Genomic DNA, 18,621 nt, shown 5'->3' on the forward strand with positions numbered 1-18,621 from the left:
CTCTTTCAGCCTATCTTAAAAGAGTCCAGCCCAGCACCAGTCGAGCACCTAAGCAAAGGCGCTTTACAGCTTGGGCAATCCCAGAATCAGAGCTGCAAGCCCAGGACTGGATTGTTCCCAAGGAGGTGCTGGAACACACATGGAGTGGGGTTGCTGAGGAAAAGGTTCCAATACGTCTTTCAATTGCAGCCTAGAACTGTGCCTGAAAGCTGAAAAGCCCATGTAGTATCCCACTGTGCCTCTTAACCACTTCCAAACAAATCCAGTTAATGAGTTCCTTACAAAAAGATTGTAGGGAAGTTGAAAAGCGCCAGCACTACCACTTCACACCTCTTTGACCAAGAAATACTTCAGCTATAGCCATTGAATAACATTCAACACAGAACGAAAATCAAGATTGATTAGAGAAAAGATATCAAGATAGTCATAAAAAACTTAGCTGGAACAAAAACGCACGGATGTGTGATGTGCCTGAAGCGACCAAACTGCGCCTGGATTCGTGCTCTCAGCTCCCGAGCCCAGCCCAGCGCTCCAGCTACCACCGGCATGTTCTTGTGCACAGGAGGGGATCCTGGGGGGGCAGATTGAAATGGTATTTGACTGAACACTGCATTTGTAACCTCAAAGATGAATGAAAAGCAACTCATCTGTGTAAAACTGTGCTGATTTCCCAGCTTGCTCCCTTAAATCCAAGCATCTGATCCATTGATGCTGGTCTGCGACCAGGAGAGGACTCCTAGTGCCTCTGGACCTTGAATAAGGACCTGAGAATGTCTCCAATCAATTGAGAAGCCCAGTAAACATTAGGAATGGAGCTGATACAGAGGCATCCTTTGCCTGGGATGCATTCCCTGCTCCCCACAACCACTGGTTTAGGGATTTCTGACCAGGCGCTAGTTCTGACCATCTTGTCTCACACCCACTTAACACCCCTTAAATTCATGGCAAATGATGGGCCCTTCCCTCCGTTAATCTCCCCATTCCTTTTGTTAACCTGTACTAATTCCACCAATGTTGCCTCTTCTGGACCTTGTCTGCTTCCTGTACAAGCTTTCTGAGTTGAGTGAATGGTTTGTTACTCAAAAATCCATGCATAATCTAATAGGACCCTACCCATTCACTCCTGTTACAGCACACATGGAAAATACTAAACCTGGAGAAGGTTGATTAAACCCTTGGTTACAAACTCCCAACTTGCATACTTTGCATTTACAGTATCACACGTGAAACACTGTAAATTCACATCGTGGAGCACATGAGTGGGTTTGCAAGCTCCACGGAGTGTTAGAGGCAGCACATAAATGTGGAGAGAAAACTCCCATCACACCCTTGCTAGGGGAAAAACACAGCAGGTATCTTCACTCTGAGCTACATACCATGTATACACATACCAAAAGATATTCCTGCCCCCCAACAGATTATTTGCTTTAATACTAAGAACAGAGATTTCCCAGGCATTTCTACTTCCACCAGGAGATGTATCAGATGAAAATTTTTGCAGTGGTTTTCTGGTTTCCCTAGAAAATACAAATTATTTTCCCCAAAAAATTCATCTAAATCCAATTCTCTATAAAATCAAATTTACTCACCGAGCTCCAGCTCTGCCTGGATGTGCCTGGAGTAGATCAAACTAGCATCATTCAAAGCACTGTTGAACATGCTGATGAGGACAGAGTATTTGTCAGCAGTATCCGCAGCGATTACTGGCCGCTCCAAAAGGCTCCCATACATGTACAGCAACTGAGGAAGGAAAAGAAAGCAGAGGGAAAGCAATCACAACCCTGATTTCTGCAGAGAAATCCAATGGGACTTCCTCACTAACCCAAGTGCTTCACTAACGTGCAACAAGGGGCACATGGAAAGGGGAATTTCTTTTCTTTACTTATTCTCCTCTTTTCTTTACTCTATTCTTTCCAGATAGCTCTCCCTTTATTACAGAGCTCACATTTTCTCTGCAGGTGAACCATATCCCAATTGTCATTTTTCAAACACTTCAAAATTTGTTATTTTCTCAAAAATAACCCGAGGATAAATACTATCATTTTCTACAATTGTTTCAACACTTATGTTAAGGTTTTTCAGAAAATACCCATTTAGTTTTTCTGCAAGATTGATTCATTGGTAAACAAAATAGCCTTATTTCTAGAAAACCTGAGCTTCCAGAACTGAAATATACCTGTGTACTACTGCATCCAGCTCTGGGGCCCCCAGTGTAAGAAGGACATGGACCTATTAGAGTGAGTCCAGAGGAGGCCACAAGGGTGCTCAGAGGCTGGAGTACCTCTCCTGTGCAGCCAGGCTGAGGGAGCTGGGGTTGTTCAGCCTGGAGAAGAGAAGACCCCGGGGAGACCTCACAGCGGCCTGCCAGTGCCTAAAGGGGGCCGCAGGAAAGCTGGGGGGGGACTCTGTGTCAGGGGGTGTGGGGATAGAACAAGGAGTAATGGCTTTAAACTAAAAGAGGGCAGGTTTAGATTACATATTAGGAAGAAATTCTTCTCGATGAGGGCAGTGAGACCCTGGCCCAGGCTGCCCAGAGAAGCTGGGGATGCCCCAGCCCTGGAGGTGTTCAAGGCCAGGCTGGAGGGGGCTTGGAGCAACCCGGTCTGGTGGGAGGTGTCCCTGCCCATGGCAGGGGAGTTGGAACTAGATGATCTTTAAGGTCCCTTTCAACCCAAACCATTCTATGATTCTATGATATTAACAGTAATACCCAATTCATAGCAGCATTTTTTTACCAGGAAATCCTAGGAAAAGCATAATTCCTCCGACTCATGGACAAAAAAATAAAACTGGCAACTGAAAGCATGATTTGAACAATTTCTTAAACATTGAACAAAGCTCCATTTTGTCCGTCTTTATAGGAAGAGCACAAATACTCGCAAAGCTTTCAGCAAACACCCTGCTAGCAGCTCTCTGGTCTCACAGTTTGTGAGGGACCTGTAAGCCTGAGTGTCACTGAGACAAGCCTCAAAGCTACAAGCCTCATTGTCCCACTGTCAGCAAACACCAGCCCCGTGTACCTGTAGACACAGCACTGCCTGCCCTCCTCTCGTACAGCCTACCTGTAGGTTCCCTGATTTCCCTTCTACAAAACGGATGTGACATAAAAACCTTAAAGGCATGCTCCAAGTCCGAAGCATCATCAAAAGCCTGGACGAAAATAGTTGCCAGCCGCCGGTCGATGTCTTCTACTTTTTGCTGGAAATCAAAGGCATCTTGCTCAAAATCCTGTAGGAAGGCAGAACAGCAAGCCATGAAATGGTTGTGGAACGACACCATGAAGGTACCCAGAGATGCTGTGGAGTCTCCACCCTTGGGGATATTCATTCTTGGAGATACTAAACCCAACTGGACACACCCTTGCTCTAGCTGACCCTGCTTTGAGCATGGTGTTGGACTAGGTGGTCTCCAGAGGTCCTTCCAACTTCAACAGTTCTGCTTCTGTAACTTCCATCATCTTCTGGCACTAATTTCCTTGCCCAGATTGTAATAAATCCTTTGAAGCTGAAGAGCAAAAGCTTGTTTGTTTGTTTGTTTTTTCCTACAGGAAAAGAGCCCAAATCAAAGACTGGGCTTGACAAACTATGAGACTTCAGCATTTCTAATTTGGACAAAGTGGCTAAAAATTAGGCCATATGTCTCTTACATGGAAGGACAAAGTGCAAGGCAACAGCTTTTACTATTACCATCACTGAGCTTCAGCAAGACCAGATACCATGTTTTAGCTGAAAAAAGAGGTAACAGAAGGTAGAAAACTCTTGCACTGAAAGAATGAGCATGACACAGAAGGCCAAGGGGTCACCAAAATCAAGCCAGCCCCTGCAGAGCCATGGTCACCGCTCCTTCCGTGCCCTCCATCCTGAAAGAGGAGCGATGTGGAGCAAGCAGCTTCCCAGCAAGACCCAGCCAGCCAGCACTAGGGTTGTGCCTCCCACTGCAGAGATGTTACTGGGAACTACAGGGAGTGAAGTGCAAGCTGCCCATCACTGCGCCAGACAGGCCCTATCACCATAGGTGCAAGGCACTGGCCTTGCATCCCGCTACCAGCGCACTCACTCTTCATCCCAGTACAAACCTGAGCAAGTCAGAAGCCGCTGGATTTTGCTCCAGGATTACCTTCGTTTTGGACACCTGCTGTGAAGGGCTGCCCCATGAGCAGTGTGGGACAGGAGCTCCTCACCACCAAGCTGCCCTATGGCCATTTGTTTTAGCACTCCCTCCTCCGGCTGCGTGTATAGCCCTAACCCTGTCCTGCCAGCTAGCTTTAGCAAACTGATCCCAGGGCAAACGGGACAAGCAGCAGAAGAAATCGGAGATCCTCTGAGATCACAGGACACAGACTCCTTCAGTAATGCCATTCCCATCCTTCCTTCATAGCCTACCCAGGCTATGCTGTGTGGTGTCAAGGCCAAGAGTAGGACCATAAGGGGGACAGCAGCTCACTTCCTGTGCCCTGCTTGTATGACATGTGCTAGCGTGAGCATCTGGGATCTGCATGGCCACTGAGCCATGACTTTGAGGACTGGGAATATTCCTTTAATTAAAGCACTACTGATATTTAAATATGGGGTTCTTGAATGCTGAGAGCACCAGATGTCATGTGTGCAACTAGACAAGAGCAAACAGAACTGCAGAGGTTACCTGAGCTGGCCTTCATCAGGCAAGCTAGGCACTGAGAGCTGGAAAGCAAAACAGTGTGGATGTTGGTACAGTTCACACACCCCAGCAACCTACAGGAAAAGTTTGTGCAAAGGGCGTGAAAATCCAGGCTTCCCAACTGGAATGGTCTAAGGTCCTGAACTGGCAAGATAGGGTCCTGAACCACCTCTGCGCTAGTGTGGCCTCGCCTCGAGTACTGTGTGCAGTTCTGGGCACCACAGTACAAAAAGGATGTGAAACTGCTGGAGAGCGTCCAGAGGAGGGCTACAAAGACGGTGAAGGGCCTAGAGGGGAAGACGCATGAGGAGCGGCTGAGGTCACTTGGCCTGTTCAGCCTCGAAAAGAGGAGGCTGAGGGGGGATCTCATCGTGGCCTACAGCTTCCTCACGAGGGGGAGTGGAGGGGCAGGCGCCGATCTATTCTCTTTAGAGACCAGCGATAGGACCCAAGGGAATGGTGTCAAGCTGAGGCAGGGGAGGTTTAGGCTACACATCAGGAAGAGGTTCTTCACCAAGAGGGTTGTCAGGCACTGGAACAGGCTCCCCAGGGAAGTAGTCACGGCACCAAGCCTCTCAGGGTATAAGAAGCGTTTGGACTGTGCACTTAGTCACATGGTCTAAAATTTTGGGTAGACCTGTGTGGTGCCGGGAGTTGGACTTGATGATCCTTGTGGGTCCCTTCCAACTCGGGATGTTCGATGATTCTATGAACCTGCAAGAGCTCCCATATCTCTGCAGAAAAGGCCAGTGGCTCCCAGCGACAGTTTTCTCTGCAGTGACAGATCAGATCATACCAAAAGGAACAAAAAGGTGGGAAGAAGACAGCAGGACTGCACATGCACCAGGGCTTCACTGCTGCTCTGGAAACACATACATGGTGTTGGTGTTCCCAGAGGCCGGTCCCACCTACCGTGTTGGTCAGGTCGAGGCAGTCATAGGTTCGCTCTGCAAACACCTTGTATGCCTCCTGGAATTCCTCATACACATCCAGGACCTGCTGACTCAGGGCTTTCCCTTTAATCCCGCTGAACTCGATCTTTTCCAGCTTCATCAGGTCCAAGGCATTTGTCAGGAGATCCTTCAAAGCCAGCAGACACACACAGGTTAAGATGATGACAAAGACAATGAGAACAGTTGTCACAACAGGGAGCTGCGCTCGCTGCCGTGCTGTGGGACCTCCCCAGGCACACCACTGAGCAGCACATGCAGGAAGGGGGGAGCTGGATCCTGCCCACCACGGGCACCACTGGCTGTGCACAGCACTTCCCGTTCTGGTGGGACCTGCGACTGCTACTGGAAATACTGTACCAACTGTGAAATTGCTTTTAAGTGTAGTTAGGGGACACGTTCAAAACAACATGAGGCCCATCTCTACTGAGGTGGGTAGGTGGGTCTTTTCCTCCCCATCCTCTGCAGCCTGGCTGGGCCTGACCCCCCGGTGCCACCTCCCAGGACCCAGCCGTGGCTCTTCCAGTAGGACTCCTGGTGGGGGGAAGCGAGGGCTGGTTGGTGGTCTGCAGCCTCAGAGGACCAGCAGGAATGTGCTGATGTCAAGCACAGGGATGGACCTGCAGCCATCCGGAGCTCCAGGGACAGCCCTGAACACAGAGCTCAGCACCCCAAACAGGCGGCATTCAGCCAGTGGCAATGCCTTGGGGATGGGGCTGCCAAATGGGACGCAGCCTCCCACGCTACGCCAAGGCACCACCAGGCTTCGGTGCCACCCTCCAGGCAGGAGCGGGGAGACGCCATGTGCTTACAGCTCCCACCAGGGTCAGGCTTATCGGGAATGGCTTCCAGACAAGGGAACGATTGCTTGCTGAACCCTCCTGCACTGCTGAGGGTAGGGTGCTAGCACAGAGCCACCCTGGCCAGGCGGCAGGCTTACAGCACATGAGCAGTGCAAAACAGCAAAATAAAGTGGGGGAAAGAGCCCTTCTCTCTGCACATGCTCACGGGCTGCCTGTGCACCCGTAACTGTAGCCTTTACAAAATTCTGAAACTAAATACATGTGCGCTATGTAGAAAAAGAACATCCACTTTAACAAACACTTCGTAAGGCAGAAGTAACAGATATAATAGCTGCCCTTCACTTCATCTTACTAGGTTGCTTGAAAAGAAGAGGGGAGGAAACAGAGACAGAGAGAAGCAGAAGCCTTCCTCATTAATGGGAAGCGCGCGTAATGCTTTTAATTATTATTTTACAGCTCACTTCTCAGCCCCCTGCAGATCCTCCACCTGGCTGCACACGCTGCAGCCTTTCACTGTCCCTGGAGGTATGGGACACCACGCCCCGCTCTCTGCCACCACGGCCGTGCACGTGCAGCTCAGACGCTCCGTAGTGACTTTCTCCTGTAGCCCATTTTTGTAGTAACCAAGCAATGAGCAATCGGTGCCCCTGAGCCTTTGCAGAGTTACAGAGCATAATTAGTGTCACTCATATTGTTCTCATGATGACCTGCAGTTACTCCTATGCCTATTTATATTCATCTCTACACTGGCAAGCATAATTTGGTTTACTGCACAGCCAACCTTACTGGAAACCACCGTTATGAATAGTTTTAAAACAGTCATCAGTCATGGTGATTTTCAACACAGGTAATTCAATAATGCATAAAAATATACAGCTTACTTCGGCCAGTAAAACCCTCTGTTCCACTACAGAGAACAAGAGAAGCAGAGGAGCAGCCCAGATCTGCCTTTAAATAGGTAAACGGGAGCTGCAGCACTCCAGGTTGACAGACCATCGGGGTCTGAAGGGATGACCTGGCGAGCACCGTGTCCCTGCTCCTCCCCAGGCCCACACGGCACAGCCAAGCGGTGCCCAGCCTTGAGGGGCACGCATGGCCTCTCCCAGGCAGGCAGGACCCTGCTCCGGGGTGTCGCCGGGGGACAGAGCCCAGAGACGGCACTGCTTGATCCACAGCCCTCAGTAACCCCCATTCCCTTGCCCCAACGGGCAAGGGAAGTCCAACGGGGTTCTCCCCCCATTGGCAAGGAGTCCGACGGCGTTCTCCAGAAGAACAAACACACCTACCAGCACGAACAGAAGGACACGGCTGTGTAGCTCACTCATTCACTGAGCAGGGCAAGGTAAAGCAAGGTCCCAGACTTGCTGCAACAGGAGACCTATGAGCAGCGAGCAGCCTCATCCCCTGGCACCCAGTGAAGGTGTTAACAAGTGAATTCATGGCTACAGAGCTCTTCTGAAGGCCTGAAATATCTTCCAGGACCAGATCCTCACCTCCACCATCCCCAGTCTCTTCAGGAAACTGTCCAGCCTTGCAAACACCATCGTGGCATGGAAGTCCCACACCTTCACTTCTTGGCCCGGTTCATAATATGTGTGAAGTTTTTCCCTTCTGTCCTCAAATGCCCCTTTGAATGCATTCAGGATGCTGAGCACCATTTGCACCTTGCCCAGGCTCTCTTCCATCTCCCCTTTTAGAAGGTCTTCTGGAGACAGGTACACCAGGGCCTGGAACAGCAAAATCACACCCAAGAGATCACTTCTGCCACCCCATCAAACAGTCACTTCTCAAGCTGAACACGTTTCAAGTTAAACGTGGCTTAAAAAAATCATTTTGCCACAGACGGGTTGGGGAGAGGAAGAGAGAGGAGATATTATTTTAAAAACTGCCCTCCGGAAACAGCAGCGTGCTGGCCACGCACCTGCTGGATGAGAAGATTGCAGATTTCCTGGAGCAGCACTACCACCCGCGCGGGTACGCTGTAGTGCTGGGAGGTGACCCAGGCCAAACACACCACGTGGAGCAGGGGGAGCAGGAGAGGCTTCACCTCGCTGAACTCAGCCCTCTCTATGGCCTCCAAATGGCGTCTGAGGGGCAGCAGGTGCAGGTGAATGTCCCGGGCTTCAGTCAAAGCTGTGAAGAAGCAGAACTGGTGAAGCCCACCCAGCTGTGGTGTGCCCGGTTATAGGCCAGAAAGCAAACCATCCCAGCAAGCACCACACATACTCAGATACCCATGCACTGAAAAATTTCTTGACCACTGCTCATCTGAGGCAATAATCAGGAAAGGAGACAAACGGACAGCAGGGCAAGGGACAAGGCAACAAAGCCAGGTCCGCAGCACCCATCTGGGGCCAGGCCACTTGAAGCAAGAGAACCACCGGGAGAAGCCGACCCAGCACTGTAAAGCAAAGCTGTCCAACAGCAAGTTAAGCTAAAGCTTTCAGCTACTCAGATTTGATTTGTACATCTGTGCGACTTTACCCTAAAGAACTATCCTACGGAGCAAACACGTGAATAAAACCAGGTGATCATTATGTAACTAAATCCATAGACAAACAAGAAGTGACAGAAGTACCTGAATGTGTATAAAGATAACCCCAAAATCCAAGATGAAGAAGAAACCCCAACTAGCAACACTGCCCTCCCAGCACGGATGCAGGGATGCAGACATCAGCCATACCACCACACCAGCAGGGAGAGCACGGCACCAGGGAAAGGGACGGAGACTAAAAAGCTGATGCAAACAAATCTGAACTGTGTTGTAATGGGAATTCACACTTACAGCCCAAATTATCCAGTTAGTATTGCTGTAGCTGTACTAAAACCTAATATTGGTTGTATTTTGATTAGACTCTTAAAGAATTAATTAACAATGAACTCTTGGTACAGTGGGTGCTTCTCTAGCCTGAATAACTTGTACAACGTATAGCGTGACAAACATCCTTAATAGATTACATGTTTCCAGGTGGAGAAGTGAAGAACAGCGTTATCTGCCAGCACGAACACAGCTAGCAAAGCCTGAGCAGCTGGGATGAAGATGGACGCAGAGGGTCATTCATGGAGAGGTACAGGGCACGGAGCAGCAGGACGACGTTGCTTCTCACTGTTAGAAGGGAATTTGTAGTGTTTCCTTCGGATGAACTTAACTCCCCTAAGCAAAGCACACTGGAATAAAGATTGTGCTACTTTCATGTAACTTCATGTTTAAGGCAGAAGTCTGCTTGATTAACAGGGAAAAATACGCTTCCTTCCTTACCAGACTTCTTATTAACAAAACAACAAAAAAAGCCTTTAACTCCCTACACTAGAAAATGCAATTATTTCATTCTTTTGCTCTCCTGTCTCACTGAATTGTGCCAGAATGGCAAAATAAAGAAGAGAAGATGGATCTGCTGGCGCACACCACCACCTACAGGCCACCCACACCACTCAGCTGCCTGAAAGAATCTGAAAAGGCGGCGAGGAGAGCTGCGGGCTGGCCAGACCTTGCGCTCTGGGAGGACATTCTGGATGGGGACATGGGCAGACAGCTCACTGCATAAAGATCCTCTGCGCAGCTTCGCAGGGGAATTTAAGTAATTTTCGGACAGGGCACAAAACCGATGGCTCAGACATTCACTGCATCACGGTTATAGAGGTTTTGGACACTGCTCAATCCCACCAAATGTTACTGGGGTGCCTTGAGCCACGCACCAGGCTTCTCGGGGCAGAATAAGCAGAGCTGAGCAATCCTGCACAGCACAGCCTGCAGGGTCAGGGTGGGAGGCCATGCTCAGCCCCGACACCTCCCCTGCAGACTGACACCACAAGACCTGGTGAAATCAGGTCTCAAGGTACACCGTGTTTCAGATCAGTTGAGGCTAGTCCTGCTGCGTTACTGTGAATGCTTTATTACGACAGACTGAATTCCCAGATCTGCTCACCCTGGCCTTTGGGAAAAGTCTAGCTCAACAGACCAGTGATCAACCTTGTCCCAGTATGGAAAAAAAAAAAAAAAAAGCATCAGAACAAGCACAAGCAGACCAGTTTTACGCCACAAAACAGCAACAGGGCTAGCAATGTGGTTGCAGTCCCCATGGTCACAGTGACCTCCTAATGGCCAGCACCATTACAAACACATTGAGCTTGAAACCAGTTAAACCAGGATATAAACAAAGGCCAGAAGTCAGCACATCGCATCCAGATAGGCTGAAGCTGCCCCAGTACCTCACCTGCTTCAACATCCATGAGCATAGACTTGAAGGCTGGGAAGTAGCTGCTCTCGATTCTCTCTAGCACCTCCATCATGTTCCTGACCTTCCTTGTTGTCAGCTGGTTGTAAATGCACTCCAGGTCATCACACCTACGACACCCAAGACATGTTACAAGTCCGTATTGGGTCAGCATCAGCTGTCCACGCAAACCATCCATTTCCCTGGCCCTAATTCCGGATCCCCTCCAGCTTGAGTCTCAGTGCTGAATGAAAACAGTAAGAAGCTTCTGAAGGAGGCACGGACAAGGCCTGCGGGACACACAGCTGGCACTGAGGCTCACCATGCCGGCAGCTCCGCTACTGCTGAGAGAAGCCACCAGTTATTTCTGCAGGCATTAGTGAGAGCTCTCCTGTGGGCTGGGCTTTGCCCTAAGTCAGCCCATACCAATGTGCCACAGAGGTTTTCAAGGGCAGGAGGGAATTCCCTGCCCTGTCTCCTGAGCATCTAAAGCCCACTGACGGGAGAACAACAGCCAGCTAAGCTGCACCATTTCCAGAAGGCCCTTCACAAAGTTGTCAAGTCAGCCCTTCTGACAGAGGGCTCTACCATCAGCGAAGTCTGCAACCATGGGTGGGTGCTCACACCTCACCCCTGCCAAGCACAGCTCAGCTGTGGGATCGAAATTCATCCATGCTGCTGTGGCACTGAAAAGTTCTGTAGACTTTGCTGTAGGGGCCAGGGTCTCCTTGCGGCCATGGAGAGACAGCAATGTCCCAAACCCCCCCTCATCTGCGAGCACCAGCTGCTCCTTTAGCCCCAGACCTAGTACATGCCTGTGGATAACAAACATGCTCCCAGACTGGCTGAGAGGACTAGCATATTCCAGCCAGGAGAGGCTGAGCTCAGAAATCAGCTCTGCGTTTAAAAAAAAAAAAAAGAACAAAAAAACAAAAAACACATTGACAGGGCCTGTTAAATCAGTAGATCCTTTAAAAATAAAAGATAGCGATAGCTTCTGAGAAGGCTGCATTAGTCTTCACTATGCACACTAGCTGTAGTAGCTGCATTAGTCTGCCACTACCACAGGGCACAGCAACGAGCTCTTCTGAGGCACAGAACCAGATTTCTGTTTCTTAGGAAGTAAAACATCTTCTAGGCCTCAAAAATAAGTTTCTTGGGCAGAAAAAAGAAGATAGATCCAGGGAGGTGTCCATCAGCTCTTACTGCTGCAGCTGGTTCCTAGTGAACTGCGATGGTAAGAGCACTTCCAGAACTGCTCCCTCAAGACGTGAGGGGGCCGGCGCTAGGGCTACGTTAAAATACAGCCAGCTGCCCCCGGTCTCTGAGACACTTTGCAGATTGCGATTATTTTATGTGCGGGAGCAATTCGCCTCGGCTGAAGTCTTTCCACAAACCCGAGGCAGCCTGCTCTTTTCAACTGGCAGAGCAGCTCTGTCTGCCACCAGCATGCAGCCAGCACCAGAGCCCACCACGCTCCAGCTGGGCTGCCCGGGGTACCTGTGCTTCCAGAACTCCAGCTCCACCTTCGGGCTGGGGTTGCTGCCTTGCAGGAGAGGCTCTGAGGACTCTTTCTTCAGTGCTCTCTGGATCTGGTAGCTCCAGTCTATGATAGCTGACTCAGTGGCATGCACAAGGGATTTATCTATCAGCTCCAGGCTGCAAAATAACAGACCACCCAGTTAACTTTGCTTTCCACTTGTTTGTATTTATTACTCAGCTTTATCTGCTTCAAATGACCACGTGGGCAGCTGGATTTTACAGATTATGGTCTAGCTTCACATTTCAAAACCACAAAACCATCAAAAAACGTAAGATTTTGCCATTGCTTTAATACAGGAATTACATCCTAGAGAAAATGAATGAAGCTCAACAGCAACCACAGCAATGTGGGCAGCAACACACTTTGATGAACGTGGTTTCATAAAAGGAACGGTGGAAGCGAAGAGCCAGCCACCACCTCTCAGCACAGCCAGCCCCCGAAGCATCAGGTCCGTTCGGGCTCCGGGTCCAACCTGCAGAGCCATCCCCCCAGCAAGATGCTCTCTTCCTGCTGTTCTTGCTCAACCCACTCTCCCGCACTGCCACGAACTCTCTCGCTCTAGACGGGCTGGCACACTGCGGACAGGTCCCCTCGCTGCCTTGGAAGCAGTAATGGCTCCTGCAACCCCACCTGCCCCACGTCCTGTCCTGAGCAATCAATCCCACTGCACTAACAGAACTCTTCAGGCCCCACAGGGTGCAAACGTGTAGCCCAGGCACGGCGATGCCACAATGTGCCAAGGGATCTGCCTCTGCCTGCAGTCCAGGCTTTGTTACCTTGCCCCGGGCCAGGCTTACAGCACTGCAGTGTTCAAAGCCCTGCCACCTCTGGCTTTGGGCACCAAGCTGGCTGCTCAGGGGGCCAGGGTGGAAGTTCCCCCCAGCTGCAATGTGAGCACCCTGCCTGACATATCAGCTAGCAAAGGATGGTGATTCCACAGCTGCTAGAGGTACTGCAAGACAAAGACCAGCTGCACACAGGGCCCAGCCTTCCCAAGCTGTCCTGACCAGCCAGAAACGCTAGGGTGGTTTTCCTGGGGACTGTCCCTCAAGGACTGGAAGTGAACTTCAGAATCCAGGGAGGTTTAACCATGAACAGAGACAACTGAAATTACCAAAGTGGCTCATCTACACCTTGAAGAGAAACACAAGGAAATGCCATGGGTGTCTGCAAAACCACCCTGCTTCTACAAGAGGATACATGCAACAATTTCCATATCACCATACGGGACCATGAACAGTTTAGAAACTTGCAGGAAGTTGTAGATGTGTTTTCATGTACCTTTGAATAATAAATCTAGTTTTAAAGGGAGGCAGAATAGTTCTGACCAAGCAGGCAGCATGAATCATGAACAAGTGAATCACGTAACTTCTAGCAGTGCATTTGCGGGGCATGCTCTGGCAGACAGAAACCAGAGGGAATTTCAGCCAGGAGAGCACTGGCTTCCTGCTCAGTGGCAACAGCAAAGCAGCAGAGGTTTTGCCCACAGGGTTTGTTTTATCCCATCGACCCAAGCAGTTTGTTGCTTTGCTGTGTACCCTTTGCTTTTGCACTTGCTGAGCTTCACCCACCTGCCTGTAGTGTTGCGTGGTCCCCAGAGACAGAGTCCATGAACTAGAGAGCAGGTAGAGCAAAATACACCCACCCAGGCAGCCTGGATGAGCAGCAGATGATGGTGAGCAAGAAGAGCCACCACGGTCAGTGAGGTGTCCCCAGAGAGACAGCATACGCATCAGCAGGAGATAACCCAGAGGAAAGCACGGGGCAATACTCACAATTTCTCATGTTCCAGATCAATGTTCTCGATTCCCTCTGAGCCTGCTGGGAGAGGCAGCACGGTCCTGCCTTTTACTTGGCCAACCACCACGGAGACAGCGCTTTTTAGGCTGTGGACATGATGTATAATGTCCTGCGACACCACTTGTGGCCAGCCCTGGTGGTTCTTACGGTTCGTCAGGATGGGCACAATCACCTGTAGCAGGAGTCATGAAAAAGCAATGGATAAAAAAGAGCTGCAGGAGACTGAAATGTCCCCAGGCCCTGAGGTCCCTGCTCAGCCAAGCTCGGAGTCCCAAATTCCTTGCTGCCCCAAGCAGCTTGCTGCCTGTGAGAATCAAGGGCAGGTCAGAACAAAGGGACCTCTCCGCAGGCCCGCTTTGCTGCCGATCTAAACCATTGTTCAGATGAAACCCACCCATGAAACTTGCTGCCCTGGCTCCGACCGGGGGGTGTGAGAGCTTCCAGCTCCAGCAACCTCACGCCTCTTGCGCATCATTGAGGATCACAAGGTTCAGCACCCTTACAGGTACTAATAAGAAAAAGCTGGTGTCCAGCGCTCTTTGCGCTCCTTTACCAACCACGTTCACCTCCATCAACTGTCCCAGGGCTTCCCCTGCCCCTGGAGGGCACAGGACAATCAGGCTGCCAGGATGGTATTTCAGAGCATCCGCCCGGCTGTTTTGCTGGGCGTGCAAGGTGAGACCTGGGACAGCTCTGGGACAGCTCTGCGCCGTTCTCACACAAGGCCAGCGGCACGTGCTGACGTACCTGCGTACTGCTACACCTCCCCGACAGCAGCAGGGCTGAGCCCCAGCGTGCTGAAGGGGGAGCTCTCCTGGTACCCCCTGGGACCTTCTTCTTGGTGAGGGTCGCCTAGGTCCCCTTCCAAACCGCACCGCAGGTCTTCAGCACAGGCTGCTTTTTACGTTATTTTCCCAAGCTGTGGCCCAATTAATGGGACTTTTGCCACCTCCAGGCTTTGCACCGGCAGCACAAGGTCTCAGGGTGACCTGGGCTCACCTGGGCTGGTTTTGGCTCATTCCCACTGTGGAAGCAATGCAGGGGCTGTCACCTACCCTGGGCTGGCCCCGCTCTGCGACCAGCCTGCAGCAACAGCCCACCAAAGCCGGGCCGCCCCCGGTGCCAAACACCAGCCCCTGTGTTACCACGGGGAGGCTGCAGGGAGCAGCTGTAGCCGGGGCTGATGAGAGGGGAGCAGGCTGCGGTAAGAAAAGGTATTAAAATAGCTGCAACTGGACCCAAAATTGAGAAGGAACACCCCAGCACCACCATGGTACCGTGCTGGGGCAGCCAGGATGCTGACGGCTCTTCGTGCTCACCACTGGCACTGCCAGCCCGGGGAAGGCCGGCATCAGCCACCCCACGGCCAGAGGGACACAGGAAGGGGGAGCCCAGCCCCAGGAACGTGGGCAGAGAGTGTGGGGCTCACACTCAACAGCTTTAACTACATTATTAGCAAGATTTTTCTCTGACTTAAATCATGTGGACTGCTAGTACTGGTATTATTGTAACGGGCCTACTAATAGCTGTTTTATTTTCTTATTAGATTGTTAAAACACTAAGGGGACTCGGAACGAGTCCCCAGCTCCACAGAGTGGCGGTGTGCTCCCTTCAGCCATGCCAAGGGTTTGTGTGCGACAGGTAGAAAAGGTCACCCCAGCTGCGATCCACAGCTCAGCTCCCTACTGAATAAAGACAGTTTTGGTGTGCTGATGCCCTAAGTAACCCATGGGAAGTTTGGCACAGACTATTCCTTTGACCAAAGTCTTCTAAGACTGACCTAAAATCCCCAATAAAAGGCCCCTTGCAAGAAGCGCTCTGTGCAGCCTCAGGAAATTCAAGACCCTTTTCACCTTCCCACAGACCCCCCATTCTGCTGACAACCGTTCTGTTTTCCTTTAAGTCTGAGCAGAAACTGGGACCAAACCCAGGCACGATCTGCTCCCTATGGGAACACTGCATCCATCCGGAACAACTGGGGGGAGAGAAGCCTGCAAACATGCCATCCAGGTGCACAATCCCAGCCATTGAAGGCAGCCAGGAAAATGGGATCTAACAGCATCTATTGAAGCGTTCCTACCCCAAAATCTCTCTGTAACAGATGGAGTTCACAACACGTACCACACGCTACCTGCCACCCATCTATAAGCAAAACCGTGATACAAAAAACAGTTTGTGTGGACTTCCCGAGACCACAGAACTCATCAAACACCTCAGAACAAAGGCTCCCTGTGCAAATAACGCATTATCCCACAAAATCAAAGCCAGCCAGCCAGGCAGCCTGCTCTTGGGAATCCAATCAGTCAGTCAGTCAGCATCTTACTACACCAACAGCATCACCAGAATTGCTCAGTGCAAGCAGCTCCTTTACTTTTCCATTGCAGCGTCGCTGCGGAGACCCCTCCGGGTCAGGAGTTTGGTCCAGGCAACGTCACGTAGCTGAGGGGCTCTTGGCGGGCACAGGGAGCGCCCACACCTCCTGAAGACCCCCTAGGAAAACCACGAGCCCTTCGGCAGGCGCTGAACTGCAGGAGGCTCCATCTGAACGCCTGGCAGCACTTTTGGACCATGGAGGTGAGGGAGCAGGGGCTGCCCAGGGAGGTGGCCGAGCCTCCGCCGCCAGAGACCTCCAGAAGCCCGCTGCCGGCGTCCCCCCTGCCTGGAGCGGGGCTGGGAGCCGAGGGCGCCTCCAGCCCTGCGGCCGCACGGCGGTCGGGTCACCGCCACTCCGCGGGCCCACCGGGGCCGAGGGCCGGAGCCGGGAGGCTCCAACGAGCTCCAGCCCCCCCGCCCCCAACCCCGGGGGCCCGCGAGGGCGGAGCCGGGGCCGCCCTCACCTCGCGCAGCAGGGCGGCCAGGTGCTGCAGGGCGTCGGCGGGCAGGTCCCCGGCCAGCAGCGCGCCGGGCCCGGGGCGCCGCAGGAAGAAGAGCGCCTTGGGGCGGCCGGCGGCGGGCGGCGCCGGGGGGGGCCCCAGCAGCAGCTGCCCCCCGGGGCCGGGCCAGGCCAGCAGCGCCGGCCCCGCCGCCCCGGCCAGGAAGGCCCGCAGCTCGGCACGGCCCGCCCCGCGCTCCCAGCGCTCCGCCGGCCCCCGCAGGCCCCGCGCGGCGCAGCGCAGCAGCCACCGGGCGCGGGGGTCCGGGGCCTCCTCCTCGGCTCCCTCCGGGCCCTCCTCGGCGCCCTCCATGCGGCGGCCCCGGGCGCTGTTTGCGGGGAGGAGCCGCCGTTGCCCGGGGACGCGGCTGGGCCCCTCCCGCCGCCCAGCCGGGCCCCTGGCGGCCGGGCCCGCTCTCGGCGAAAGCCTCGCGGCCAACCCCCGGGGGAAGGAGCCCTCCTTGCCCGACTGCTGGCACGTAACAAAAGCAACGGACGATTCGTAGAACTCAAAGCGAATGAGTTATCAAGTAGGCATGTGGTTTATTTCGGCGCCGGGCACACGCGGGGTAGCTCCCAAAGGCGTGCGCGCCCCGACGCGGCAACTTGCCTCGGTTGTACACAGCAAAGAGGGACACGTGCGTGAAGGTTCCCGATACGCCTACGCATATGCAGAACCTGTCCCCGCTTTGTATTAAAATCAGCTCCAAGGAGGCATTTCCATAAACTGCTCCCATCTGCGCCTGCGCAATGCCTTCTGGTGGTGGTCGCCGGGGGGGTGTGAGGATGAAGGCCGGTAACTCCTCTTCATCACCAGTGGTTGACCCCCTGCCTTTGTGCAGACGCTGCTGCTCCTCGGCTCCTGTCCAAACCACACGGTCGGTCTCAGCTGGTTTTTGAGACAGGTTCCCCATTTTGTCAGGAACCATCCTCTGCAGGGGGCCCTGAGAGCCAGTTAATGTGCACAGCAGTAAGCAAAGACACTCAGCAACGTCTATTTTTAATAGAATTAAGCAAGCCCCCATTCTTCCATTCCTGGCTTTAATCATAACGATTGTTTGATTTAGAAATCATTAATGCGATTAAGCAAGCCCCCCTTCTTCTATCCCTGGCTCCACAAAAGGCCCCCCCGCCACCTCTGCGCAAAGCACAGGATCCAGCACCGCCCTCCCCCAGCAAGCGCCCGCGATCCTATTTACACCCGTGCAGCAACAAGGGGTTGCTCAGTCCTTGCTCATGGCTGATCCCAGCTCCCTGCTGTTCTTCGCAGCCAAGAAGGAACTTTTCGTAGTACCCAGCTGCATCAATTACTAAGTTCCCTCCTTAGACAAGCGTAATGTTAAAGCACAGCTAATCCACAGTAGATGCGTTGCTGTCTATTTCCTACCGCCTTCAAATGAAGTCGTAACTCTTTTTTGTGCGCTGTTATCATTTGCTGAGCACTCGAGGGCCTGGAGCCTCCAAGTTACTTCTGCAAATTCACTCATTGAAAAAGCTGTGTGCTGCTCCCCCACCTGCTCCAAGGCATGTAATTACAGCAGCAGGAGGAAGTCTGACCCAGAGAAAGCCTCAGAAGTACCCCCCTCTTAACCACAGACCTGTCCTACATCAGCTTCCTTTGCCAACTTTCCTGGCCCCTAATGGATTCAAAAGCTGCCCCCAAGCGCTACCCCCTTGAACTGTGAGGAACGAAGCTCTTCAATGGAGGGTAACAGAGGCAGGCATGATTTTTCTAACAAAAAAACACAACCACAACTGGCACGAGGCTCAGCAGAGTGATATC

The 18,621-nt window shown here is 52.2% G+C and overlaps 1 protein-coding gene across 6 annotated transcripts in view; it reads right to left on the reverse strand.

Annotated features, from left to right (window-relative positions):
- DNAH9 (dynein axonemal heavy chain 9) overlaps positions 1 to 18,599 on the reverse strand; it is a 210,146-nt gene extending 191,547 nt beyond the window's left edge. For 4 of the 6 annotated variants that reach the window (XM_080560625.1, XM_080560624.1, XM_080560626.1 and 1 more), the window contains exons 1-10: positions 16,804 to 18,599; positions 13,942 to 14,138; positions 12,124 to 12,282; positions 10,624 to 10,754; positions 8,331 to 8,542; positions 7,903 to 8,136; positions 5,569 to 5,736; positions 3,112 to 3,228; positions 1,590 to 1,740; positions 457 to 571 (exon numbers count right to left, since the gene is read on the reverse strand). In XM_080560625.1, the coding sequence (XP_080416751.1) occupies positions 457 to 571; positions 1,590 to 1,740; positions 3,112 to 3,228; positions 5,569 to 5,736; positions 7,903 to 8,136; positions 8,331 to 8,542; positions 10,624 to 10,754; positions 12,124 to 12,282; positions 13,942 to 14,138; positions 16,804 to 17,151 (1,832 nt within the window). In that variant the 5' untranslated portion in view covers positions 17,152 to 18,599. The remainder of the gene's footprint in view (positions 1 to 456; positions 572 to 1,589; positions 1,741 to 3,111; positions 3,229 to 5,568; positions 5,737 to 7,902; positions 8,137 to 8,330; positions 8,543 to 10,623; positions 10,755 to 12,123; positions 12,283 to 13,941; positions 14,139 to 16,803) is intronic. The other 2 variants (XM_080560623.1, XM_080560622.1) reach the window with 2 other exon arrangements.
- Positions 18,600 to 18,621: the final 22 nt, after the last annotated feature.

This window comes from Anser brachyrhynchus (genome assembly GCF_964034855.1).
Source record: "Anser brachyrhynchus genome assembly, chromosome: 18".
Classification (NCBI taxonomy): domain Eukaryota; kingdom Metazoa; phylum Chordata; class Aves; order Anseriformes; family Anatidae; genus Anser; species Anser brachyrhynchus.